At 37.8% G+C, this 12406-nt stretch overlaps 1 protein-coding gene across 6 annotated transcripts in view; it reads right to left on the bottom strand.

Annotated features, from left to right (window-relative positions):
• The window catches only part of ATXN7L1 (ataxin 7 like 1), a 112194-nt gene that overhangs the window by 5059 nt on the left and 94729 nt on the right, over nt 1-12406 (bottom strand). For all 6 annotated transcript variants that reach the window (XM_088165820.1, XM_014869007.2, XM_014869005.2 and 3 more), the window contains 4 exons: nt 10596-10788; nt 8159-8280; nt 4740-5688; nt 741-815 (listed from right to left, as the gene is read on the bottom strand). In XM_088165820.1, coding sequence (XP_088021946.1) covers nt 741-815; nt 4740-5688; nt 8159-8280; nt 10596-10788 — 1339 coding nt within the window. The remainder of the gene's footprint in view (nt 1-740; nt 816-4739; nt 5689-8158; nt 8281-10595; nt 10789-12406) is intronic.

Below are 12406 nucleotides of genomic sequence, written 5' to 3'. Positions count from 1 at the left end.
GCTGTACAGAAAAATCCTCTGGATTAATTGTGACTATACCTTGCTGAGGTGGGAAACCTTTTCACACTAGACACTAAAGAACTTGATACTAAATTCTTGATAAAGTACTCAACTCGGAGAGTCAAATAGTAGGGGCTATATTAAAATAAACCACTGTAGCAGTCCTCCCGACAGATGAGGGCTGGATCAAATAAGCTGAGTTACAGCATTTATTATAGCCTATTTAAGAAGAGCTTATATTACACATGGGTTAGTTACGCTTTCAGATTAGTTTCTCTGAATAGTCAAGTGCCTCATCTCTGTCCTGTTTCTGCTCTCTCTTTGCTGCTTCACTTCTGGCCTATTTTTAAATGCTGTCCCTCCTGTGCCAGTCTGGGGACTCTGCTGTGCCATCTTGCTCAGCAGGAGAAGTTGGATAGAAAAACCATCAGAGATCTGCTGCTGCTGAGCCTCTATCACCAAAGCAACAGCCAGCGAGCAGCTGGCTGAGCCATGAGCCAACCTGAGCTGTAATACAGGTGGTGAAAAACAAGCAAAAAATTTGTAATTCATAATTCTTGGAGGGGGAAATAGCTGGAAAAAAATTACATGAGAGGAAAAATCTAATATTAGTTCACTGAATGGCAGCTTCTATAAAAAATTGTATTCATAAAGAAATTGTATTTTAAGATTTTATAGTATAAAATGCTTAAAAACTGCTTACAGACTACTTAAGTACACTTTTTTTAAAAGCAACTTACTTGTCTGTTGTGTACTGGGTTTGATGTACTCGAAGGACTGGATTGTGACAAAGCTACACTGCTATTTTTTCCAATCTGAAAAACATTAATTGAGCAGTATTGAGAGGCATATTTGTCAGTTGAATTCAGACGCTGGTGATGGCCTTCCCTTCCCTGTGTAACGTAGTACCAATCACGCTGCATTTGGAACACAGGTATTTTGCAATTGCAAAAGATACGCTTCAGATAGAATCATCATTATCTCTCAGAGCCTGTATACTTTAAATAGTCTTAAAAGGCACACAAATACTGTGACAGGTCAGAAAATAACATACAAAACAGTTGCTGAGGGAATATAAACTGTAACCCCCCACCTCTCCAGACTGTAATACTGGTTTCTCTAGTTACTTAGAGCAGCTTTTCAGAGAGCACAGAGTGCTCCAGGTCATGGGATCCTCCCCAGGAGACCTTCCCCACTCCTGGGGAGCTTACACCAAGTGGCCAAGCACCATGCCATAAGTTATTCCATTTTTTTCTATATATCATTAATCAATAAAGCAAATATTAATCACAAGGACCAAACTCTAGAGATTCAAATTTGCATTTGTATCCATTTACTGCATCAGAGAATTTCTTTGGGAATGAGTGTAAATTGTAGAACACATACGTACATACATTTTAAAAGTACTCAGTAATAATAATGCAATAGTCCAACTGCTTGTTTCAATGTTTGTGAGTTTACAGCACTCTGCAAGAGCAGCCGGTCAAAGGTTTTTCTACAATGACCTGTAAACATGGTGTAGATATTTCTGTTGTGACACAAGAAGGGACACAGCTGTTGAGTCAGAGGAGTAGTTCCTCAGGGGTTACAAGACTGATAAAAATTAACCATGGACACCTGCCTGCAAATGGCAAATGACTGCAGTGTGAATAGTTGTTTACAAAGTCACTGACTTCAAGTAACATCATATTAATCCTTTAATGGAGGGGCAGCAAGAACCTGTCTCCTAAACAGTGAGAAATGCTGTAGTCAGTTTCTTACTGACTTCGTGGGGCTGTGGCATTGGCTGGGAGGGCCTTCACAAGAGCAACTTTCTTCTTCCCTTCTGCAGCATTGTTTGTTACTCTGCCATTTCATGTGCAGAATGAAAGGTAGCCTCTCTCTTCCTCTCTATCTGCCCTATCTCATACAGACATTGTCTGAAACAGTGTTCTCTGTTCAGATTCTATCCAAAATAAATGTTAAAAGTTTTTATTTACAACCAGTTTTGAAGGTGCTCCCATGGTGCATGAAGATTAAAAGGATGGGCTTTTGCCTGTCCTGCTCCCTTCAGCTTGTATTGCCTGTCACAGCTGTTCTCTAAAGGGTAACATTCTTTAACAACAAATCTTGACTAAAGATACACAACCTTGTATCTTTCCTGGTCCTTCAGAACACTGGGACACACCTGCAAATCTTTCTTCTCTACATGCACCTTTACAGCATTCATAAACCCCTTCATAATAAATACATGTCTTCCTTTTAAATAGAGAAATAGTCACACAGGCTGAACATGTACAGCACTCTGAAACTAAAGAAAGGTTCCCAGATATCTTGGGTCTTTAATGATGGGAAACCATTTCAAAAGTGTAAGTGGGAGGCCAAAACTCAAATCCCTTTTTTCCCCCCAGTATCTTTTAAAAACAAAACGTACTTCAAAAACCAATGGTTAATACTTCCAGTTACTATCTATCCAGTCTAGAATTGAATTAAATAAGAAAACTGTACCTGAGCCTATCATCCATTGCTATGTTCTTAGTTTCTTCAATTTCCCCTATTACATGAAGGAACAGGAGCAAGATTTTAAGCCACACCATTTTTTTGGGTAGAATTTTTACTGTAATTGCATTACTAGAACACAGCAAGTCAAACAGCACAGCTTAAAAGGGAATTTAAGTATTGTATTCTCCAGAGCGCCAATGAACACATGTAGAGTATGTATATTTGACCCATATGCTTAAATGGGTACAAATTCCATTGATGTTGTACTGTATACAGTATCCTTGTCTCAAAGACAATTAGCTGCCAGGCTGACTTCTGAAATACAATTAACTCCATTTTACATCCTATTTTTGACTACTGCTGTAGCTCCAAAAACCAGCAGTATAAAAGGAAAGTGTGACCAACTTTTACACATACACATGCACATATATGCATGTATACATATATATATGTATATATGCACCTGGTCATATTTATATACATAACATACATATATATATGTATAACATATTTAAATATCTATATTGCAACACTCATTACAAATATTTAGCCTCTTACTTTAAAAAAATATTAGTCAGAATTACATTTTCATAAATATTCAGCAAAGACCTCTGATTGATTTCTTATGGTTTATTTACTTCTATTACTGTGCAGCACAATGAAATACATCACAAATTGAAACAGGGATGACACACAGGAACAGATTTGACCCCAAGGGAGCTCAGAATTTGAACTCAGAACCTCCTTTGTAAGATTTCCTCACACTGCACTAGCTAGAGATACAGTCTATGTCCTGTGAAAAGATGATACAATCCATTTCCTATTACCCGTGTTTGTACCAAAGTACCAATTTGTACGTACTTACTTTTTCTTTCCATTTGGCACCTTAAACTTCCAGGCAATTTAATCTTTTTGGGCACACGTTTCAAAATTCAGATTGTCTGACAGAAGGAAGAATTTACAGCAACCTCTGCTGACTTCAGTTACTTGAAGATCAGTTCTGATTGCAGGACACATTTAAGAAGCTTACAATAGAAAGGCAATGCCACTCCCCATTTTAAAAAGCCAAACAAGTCATCTCTGTTGCACCTCTGCTGGAAGTAGGAAAGAGAAAATATACCTGCTGGGCCAGTCTTTGAGACTTGCATTCTGTCTCCTATACTAGCTTTAGGATTCATTTATTCCTCTTTTCCTCTCCCATTTCTGCCATTATTACTTATGGATTACTTTGCCCTTATCATCTTCTTTTCCAAATTCCACTTGTTTTTATGTGCAATATACTTAGGAAATGACAGTGTCACCAAAAACAAAACAAAACAAAAAACCAAAAAAACAACAACAAAAAATTTCCTAAGCTACCTTCCCTGGATTCTTGGAGGTATCCTGATTTCTATGGCTTTGTCTTCCAGACGCCAGGGCCAAGAGCTGTTCTGTGTGCACTGCACAGCACTACACACAGTAGCAGAATGGAACAGTAGGTCATTACAAAGATTGTATTGCCAGTTTTCCCACCAGATCTTACTTCACATACACTTTTGTCCTTATACAGCTCCACTGAAAGAGGAGACAAAGCTCTGTTGCTATCAATGAAGCAAGCATGTGTAACCTTATCTGCTGCACTGACTTCAATATTCTGTGAACACATGTACACTGAAAAAGGTAACCAGATGTCAACTAAAGGTCATCTGGTTAGGATCCTAAATTCTTAATTTTTCCAGTTTCAAGCAGGAAACAGCATCTGAGGTCAGGCACCTCAGAGTCTCCCCAGGAGAAAGGTAGATATGTTTTACAGAAGAGATATGAAGTGACTTGTGTAACATTGGGAAATGAATCAGCAACAAGTTTGAGAAAAGAAATAAACAGAAATTCTGACTCTCATCTTCCTGTTTCAGTAACACAATTTATTTCAGAGAGATGAGAATTGAGTAGAATTTTTTTTCTAAAAATTATTTATCCATTCTGGACATTCAGTTTTACTTTCAGAGATACAAATAGCTACTTTAATAATTGAATAAAAAAATCTCATAAAAATATTTTGAGAAAGTATATATATATGTATATATATGATTTTTTTTACTCTCAAAACATCTTTCTATGACTGGTACAAAACAAATACAAATACATTTCTGTAGTAACCTAGAAAGTAAGTTGTGTGATGAAAACCCATCTGAAGCATATGTGGTATTTTCTCTTCAGCATGAAATATTTCAAGGAAGTCAGACATGATCTGCAAAAAAATAACTAGAAGAGTCCCTTACCTGCCGAGAGATGGAGCTGCTTGTAGGATCTGGCACCGCAGAAATAAGGTTGGCAGTGCTCTTTCTATGAACACTATTCATACCAGGCATTTTAGTGATTTTACAGGCTTTGCTACTAGAACTAGAGTTTTTACGTTTTTTTCCTTCTGATTTGTCAAAAGAAAGGGGTAGAGAAGACACTGCATTATGTGCTCCCAGGGAGTGGTCCCCTGAGTGGTGCACAAGAGAAGATACAGACAGATTAGAAGAGTCAATACTGCTCACTACCATGCTCATGTGTTTCACTGAGTCTGTTGAACTACTTGACAATGAAGTCCTTCCTGAGGGCTCCGATTTGGCACTGAGTGGGCTTGTTCCATTATTGGTATTGTGCACAGACACACTGTTATAGGAGGATGTCGCCTGATAGGAGTTCAACGTTGAACTGGGGTTCAGAACACAGTTCTTTTTGTGGGACCCTGAAAATGAAGATGAGGAAGATGTCTGCAAAGACAATGAGGATGATGACGATGAAGACGACGACTGCGGCTTTTTCTTTTTGTTACTTGAAGACTCATCACTCCGAGATGACAGGTCTTTCACTTTTGAGGATTTGCTGGTTTTTGTTTTGGATGGCTTGTGAGATGGGGAAGGGATGACTGCTGGCACTGGTGACACAGCTGATGGCGCCTTAAAAGTTGAGTCCATGATACTTAGGCTTGCAGCCACGTGAGGAAAAGCTGTGGTGTGTGACATAATGGAATTTGTCTCTGCCGTTGTCACAAAGGCTGCATTTGATAACATGGCTGATGTCATTATGTAAGAAGAAGTGATTCTTGAACTGATAGGTGTTGAAGGAATATACACCGCACTGGGGTTGCTGAAGGGCTGTAAGACTGATGCTGGAAAAGGAGTGGAGACATGTGCTGCTGGAGAAGGCATGGGACTGTCTGCTGCAGGTGGAATTTTCCTAAATAGAAAAGGAAAGGAAAAAAATAAGAAGAGATACATAAAAAATTCCATCTAAACAATGCAGATAGGAAATAATTTCCATTAACTTATTCAAAAAGGCAAACCTAGTTCATTATAATTTTGATTCCTATTGTATTCTGTTAATCACATACAGCAATTAAGTGCACAGTATTACAATTAAAACACATTATTACAAATTTCATTTCCTTTTTCCTTTTCTTATTTTACCAAACAATTAAAAAAAGCAAATAAAATGCCTGACATTGGCACCTATACTTATCCTAGTCACTACGTTTCATTAATTGCATATGTTTTGCTTCAAAGTTCAAGTTGTAGAACGGTTTCAATATCAACCTAGACTTATAGGTTAGATTTCATTAAGGCAGTAAATGAGCCAGTCTGGGGGGGTTGTGAAGCATTGAGCATAAAGAGGAAAGATCATCCCTTTCCAATTGCAGTGCTATTCCCAACAGCTCATTTGAGAGCTGGTTATATTGGATTAAACAGGTAAGTTATTGATTAATTTTCACTGAAAAATTGACAAAATATTCAGTACAGCTTGATAAGCTTTATGAACAACTGAATACTCTTTTGAGAAGAAAGTATAATAATATTATTTGTGGAATTAGTAGGGTGTATTCAAATTCCTTTCCATTCAGCCATCATCTATTATTTTATCTAATGTGATATTATCAAAGAACGAGACTTTCATAATGTCTCTTCAAAAACTATGTGAGCTTTTCCCATTATTTAGACTTAAATTTAATGCACAGTTTAATCTTATTTCTCTTTTTTGAGAAGCTGCACAGCCCTATAACTCTGCCCTTGTTATCCTCACCACTGACACTTTTCCCATTTTTAAAGGCATATTCTTGCCCTCATAGACAGAAGAGCAGCCCTGGGTGTGCTGTTTTATCACAAATTAAATCCTAATTACAAGCATTCTTTCCAGGTATTCCTCCTATGGAGACTGTTGGACAGAACAATGTTTATGGCACAGTTACATAAGGGATTATACACAGTCCATGCCACCAGAAATGAGGAAGTCCTACTGCCTGCCACTTGCAATGCAAACAAAGCTGCTTATCACAGCTGTCCTCCACGTTTCTTTTAAAGAAGGGCCAAGAATTTCTACCCATCTTTGCAAAGTACTTTGAGAACTAAGGATGAAAATACTTTGTTAATGTTACAGTTCTGAGAACATGGCCCTGCACCCCTGTACCTCTGGCCACAGCTGCAGAGCTACAGCACAGCAGCCTCATACCCAGCTCTGCGTGGGGAGCACAGGGCGAGGTCAGCCCAGATGGGGGTTGAGGACAGCAGAGGAATAAAACAGGGGTTAGGCACTGTCAACTTCCTGTGTTATACACACAAGTTAATGGCTGGAGCTCATTAACATATTAGAGATGACATAAACAGCTAAAATTTGGGAAAACTTTTAAAATCAGATTTAGTGGGAGCAGGATAAGGCCTGTTTACTTCTGGTATCAAATAACTACTACAGAGGTTTTGTTTTCTGTACTAGCTTGTATTAGTTGTAGTACATGTTTTTTCAGATACCCAGGCATCTTTTCTCTTGACAAATAAAGCCAATAGGTAACAAATTTTAACCTTCCTATATAAGGAAACTAAAATATTTATATTTATGGAAGGTGACAGACAGTAGTTTATGAATTCACAAAGCAGATAGAGCATGACTGATCTCTGAACAGACATGAAACTGGCCCTTTTATGGCAGAACCAATCACTTCCAAACTGTATCTCCTAGCACAATGGCACCATTATCATTAAGTTACCAGGTTAGTCAGACAAGCCAAGGTTTAGTGCTTAAAAATATATATTTAAATAAAAAACCTTGTTTATCTAATGGCTGGCATCCAATGAATATAACACAGTCCTGATAATTAACAGTGACACGAAACACTGCACTTTAGCATCATTACATTGGAAGAAGAATGCATATTCTGTAGCAGAATACCCCAAAAATCCATCCTATCTGCAGATGCCATGAACTAATAATTACTCTTTAAAAAAAATAATTAACCTCTATTTTAGAAGTGCAGTTTATTTCAATGGATCTGTGTAGTCAAGGGCATTATGGATTAAAAACCTATCATATTCCATCTTACACACAGACAGATGTGCACCAAGTTCCTTATCTTACAACTCATAAATCTTGCACAGCAAAGCCTGAATGGGTGATAGAGGGGAATTATAAAGGCATAAAATTCTAAGCAAAAATCTGGATTCTTAGGGACTAGAAAGTCCTAAATCTGGCAGAAATTTACATCGGACTAGGAGAATGTTCTGTTGAGCTGTATATTCCTCAACAGAGAAGAGAAGATTTGCATATATGTTACTGCTATACCTTAATACAGAGGTAATTTTACAAACACTGGCCATGGAGCGTTTAATTTAGAAATTTTACAGAATTAAAAATTACCCACCAAGTGTAAAAATCCACTTACTTCCACATCTGTGAGTTCAAGTGTTTTTCTACCATGGAGTTCAGTGCGAATCGAAAATGGTCCCATCTTCTGTCAAAGACATAGTACCCTCTTCCCATTAAACGACTGCCATATGAACAGAACTGAAAGAAAAGGTATTTCAATGTTGCTTATAAAAATGTGTTTCTACATTATGAAATATATATTGATAGATCAAGGAACACCACTGTAATTTGTATCATGCATATAAAACTTCTTTTAAAGTGTGGGTTTTCTTATCTACAGCATAAATATATATTTTTAAAGAATTTTTTATGAAATATGTGCATAATATTTCAGCTTAGTGTAAAGTATATTTCATACTTCACTAATAAATCAGTGCCAGAAAAAGAATGTAACTGCTGAAGTACTTTTAAAGATAAAATTCTTAATGCCTCAGAAAGACAAGGTACACTGTTCTGTGTGTCTTAAATCTCATAATTGCGTGACAGCAATAAAAATTTAACTGAAGAGGAAAAAAGTGCAATGGGAACATCTTTAGTATCTACTTAATAAACAAATCCCTGACATTTCAGTAAAAAAGTAAATTATCATCCATGGCATCTGTGCTACAACAGAACATGGGATACACTCTCCACAGTGCATGAAAATCAGCTGGAGGAATAGTATTAAGGGAATGCTGCAGAGTTCAGGAGTACTTGCACCACTTCCTCTGGAGAACTTCCTGAAAAGTCCTACTACACTGAAATGTTACAATCAGGAACCTGCTCTTGCTTCAACTCAGTCTCACTCATCTACATGATGCAGAGAACTGCTGCAGAGAAATCTGTCACAAATCATCCTCTCAAAATAAGACAACTGTCCATCATACAACAGACCCAGTCACACCAATTCTGGCTGACAGCAGAAGCACTGATGTGGCAGAAGAGCATCTGTTCAAAGTGCTTGTCAGCTCAATGGACAGCAAGTGGTGACTGCAACTGCTCGTTTTAAATCTGTTTCATGACAAAATTAAACAGGTTAATTAAAACCACCACCTAAGTTGATAAACTAACCTCACCTCCCAGTGAGCTACCACGAACATCAAGTACCAGCAAGAGGCAATTTAAGTAGCTACTGACTTTTCCCAGATCAATTATTACCACGTGGCCAGGAGAGGGACTTTGTAAGGAAAACAGTCTACCCGAATATGAAATTCAGCAATTTACCATGAACTGGAGGTGATTTACACTATCTTTTCTGACTTCACACTGATATGGACTAAGAACTGGTTTGGCTACCAGCAACTGCTTCAGCTGAGAGATGCTAAGAGTTCAGAGAACAGATGAGTCAGTGGGTTTGCCTTGAACAGAACTAGGATCCTAAACTGAAATGGCTATTGACAGCCACGTCTCTCTGCTGAAGCATGTACAGAACTGGCTGCACTTAGATTATTTTTGAATTGTGTGGGCACCCATGCAGTGAACCTTTAGTTTTTAATTCACAGAGAAGCAGTCAGCAAAACCAAAGCAGCATACAATAGTACCAAGGAAATAGAAGGTTTCTGCATATCATACTATTATGTGGACTATGGTAATTCTCATTTTCTCTGTAAGAAACAAATGCAGGATTTCATCTGACAGTTATTTAATGTTTGGGTCATACTTTTTCCTGGTGTCTGAAAGCAACAAGTTCTCCTTTGCTCTAGGGAATACAAACAATGCTACCAGCTATCACAATGTTTGCTTTATTCTACATATCATAGGGAAAACACCTAAGTGTATTCCTTGGCTCAATTTTTATAAGAACCAACTCCTAAGAACTTCAAAAGTTCTTCCACTGCTTCTTGGTTTGAACAGTGTAAACAAATTCACACTGCAGAGATAATACCACAAAGCAGCTTTTACTACTTACAATGAAATTTCTCACAAACACAGAAGGACAAAAGCAGCAGCTCAAACATACTTAAGTCACCACCAAAGCCTTTCCATTTTGAGATGAATGAAGCAGTAGTTTCTAAGTCCACATACACTCACATAAATGACATTTAATTACTGCTTTAAACCAGACTACAGAAATAAATGGAAGCTCTCTGCCACCAACTGCAAGGTACAGTTTTGTAAGAACTGCAATAACCAAGACAATATCTGCTCATGCCACATTTAAAGCAATGCAACTTTCCTCAGTTTAGCATAACGACACCAAATTTGAGGTCTACTGAGAGGACAATCTAAAAATAGAACTTCTGATTTTCTGCTGCCCATCTTGTCCTACATCAATGTACCATGTGCACTGACCAGTGGTCTCCTCCTACCTTATCCCATCCTTACCCTTTTCTGTTGAATGTATTTTTTCTCTTTAGAACAGTTCTCAGAATGTAAGATCTTCATTCCTTACCTTCTTATTAAATTACGTATTTGTTCTCCCCTCCTTAATTATGCAAGAACAATGGCAAGGCATGCCAGAGACTGACACATACCCCAAGAGGTCTGGGATGGTGTCCAGAAAAATGACAGTCTAATTTCTCAGATTCTTCAGCTCCATCCGCTTCTCCTTCATCACTGGACAATCTGCTTGTGATATCACCTCCCATGGAAGGCAGTGGCAGCTCTGGTACGTACCCACTGTGGTTTGAAGAACTGTTGCTGTTAATGCTATTTGCAGATGAAGGTCTAGAAGGAGAATATACATTTAAATAATTAGCATTTAAAGGCTCTATAAACCTACCTGCTGCCATCAAGCATCAAAGCAAATGATGGCAGAAATGATCAGTGTAAACAAGGACAGTAAAAGACACTGAATAGCTGACATTTGGTCTTGTCTGAAATATATCGTGGAGTTGTCATCGTTAATATTAACAGAAGGACCCTTCTATTGCCTGAAATTTTCAATTTGTCATGAAGTTGGATTTCAGATCTTGAAAGAGACAAAGTATATTTAAAACACAAATAAAAATCAGGTATATAAAATCATCTTATGCTGAACCATTACTCAGCTACTTGATTAATCCTAAGAGTCTAGTTACAAAAATCCTACTAAAATTAGTGTACTAAATAAAAGAGTGTTTAGCTGACCCCCTTCTACAAGCAGATTATTGAGTGAAGTAACTGGGAGAACTCCTCACAGCATGTAGGTTTTCTTTACCATTGTCTAAAATGCAATAAAACAAAGTAGGAATGTCTTTGGGTATGATGGTGCCTTGCCTTTCAAAAGTAGTTTAAAACCAGATTAAATTAGAAGTGGGGGTGGAAAAGACTCTCAATTGCAGTCTGTACAACCAAGTATGTTTGGAGAGCTCTGAGGCTGGAGGAGATGCCCACACTGGGCAAAATCTATAGATGATCTTCAGTCTCACGAATTCATGCTGTCAGGACAGCAATGCCTGAGCTTGTGGACAGGAGCCCTCTCCTGACTGTGCAGGGATTGCTCACCCATGGCATCAGCACTGCACTCTCACTGTGTCTGACTGCTCAAATCCTTCTCCTCCTGTACTACTACCTCTGCAATTTCTGCAGCTGACTCTCACGGAATTGCACTCCAGTTTTGTTACTTTGACTGGAACACCTACTAAATCCCATTTCTACCTGTCTGTCTGCACTCCTCTCTATGGAAGGACTGTGTAAGGTCACTGCTTTTACAAGAATTAGGCAGAGAAGGATCAATTCATCTGTGGGTATTCTTTCATTGTCTTTTCACTCAAACCCTGCAAGGCCCACCTCTGCCACCATAAGAATAAAACTTCATTCAGGCTTGGTGGCCCCACAGAAAACATTGGAAACAGCTGTCTCTATAAGACCTGAGATAGCAAATACAAGAAATATCTCTTTGAAATAGGGACTATTGTAGTAGGAAAGTCCCAAAACGAGCACCCAATCCAGACCAAGGTTTCTGCAAAGAAATGAATTATAAAAAAAATATAAATATGAACAAAACCAAATAATTTAGTTCTATGCACTCCAGACAAAATTACTACCAAAAAAACCCACAAATAAACAAACGTGTGTGAAGTTTTCCAGAGGATAATTGTAATTCAGTACATCAAATACCTCACGCTGTTTTTTGCAAAAGGATGCCTTCAGAAGATTTCATTGTCCTTCTGAAGACTGTTTTTGTCCTTTCTAAGAAAAATCTTCAAAACAAGGGAAGACATGCTATGGATGCTTAATATCAGTAGTTTTGAATCAACACTAAATTACAACTTTTTTTACAAGAATTCCATTGATGTAATTGGCAAAGTATTTCTGGAGAAAAATTCTATATAAATGTGCAGAATTTTACCACTAGTACCTA

The sequence above is a fragment of the Sturnus vulgaris genome, chromosome 5, assembly GCF_052056855.1.
Source record: "Sturnus vulgaris isolate bStuVul1 chromosome 5, bStuVul1.hap1, whole genome shotgun sequence".
NCBI classification, from domain to species: domain Eukaryota; kingdom Metazoa; phylum Chordata; class Aves; order Passeriformes; family Sturnidae; genus Sturnus; species Sturnus vulgaris.
This window is presented reverse-complemented; position numbering and strand designations above follow the sequence as displayed.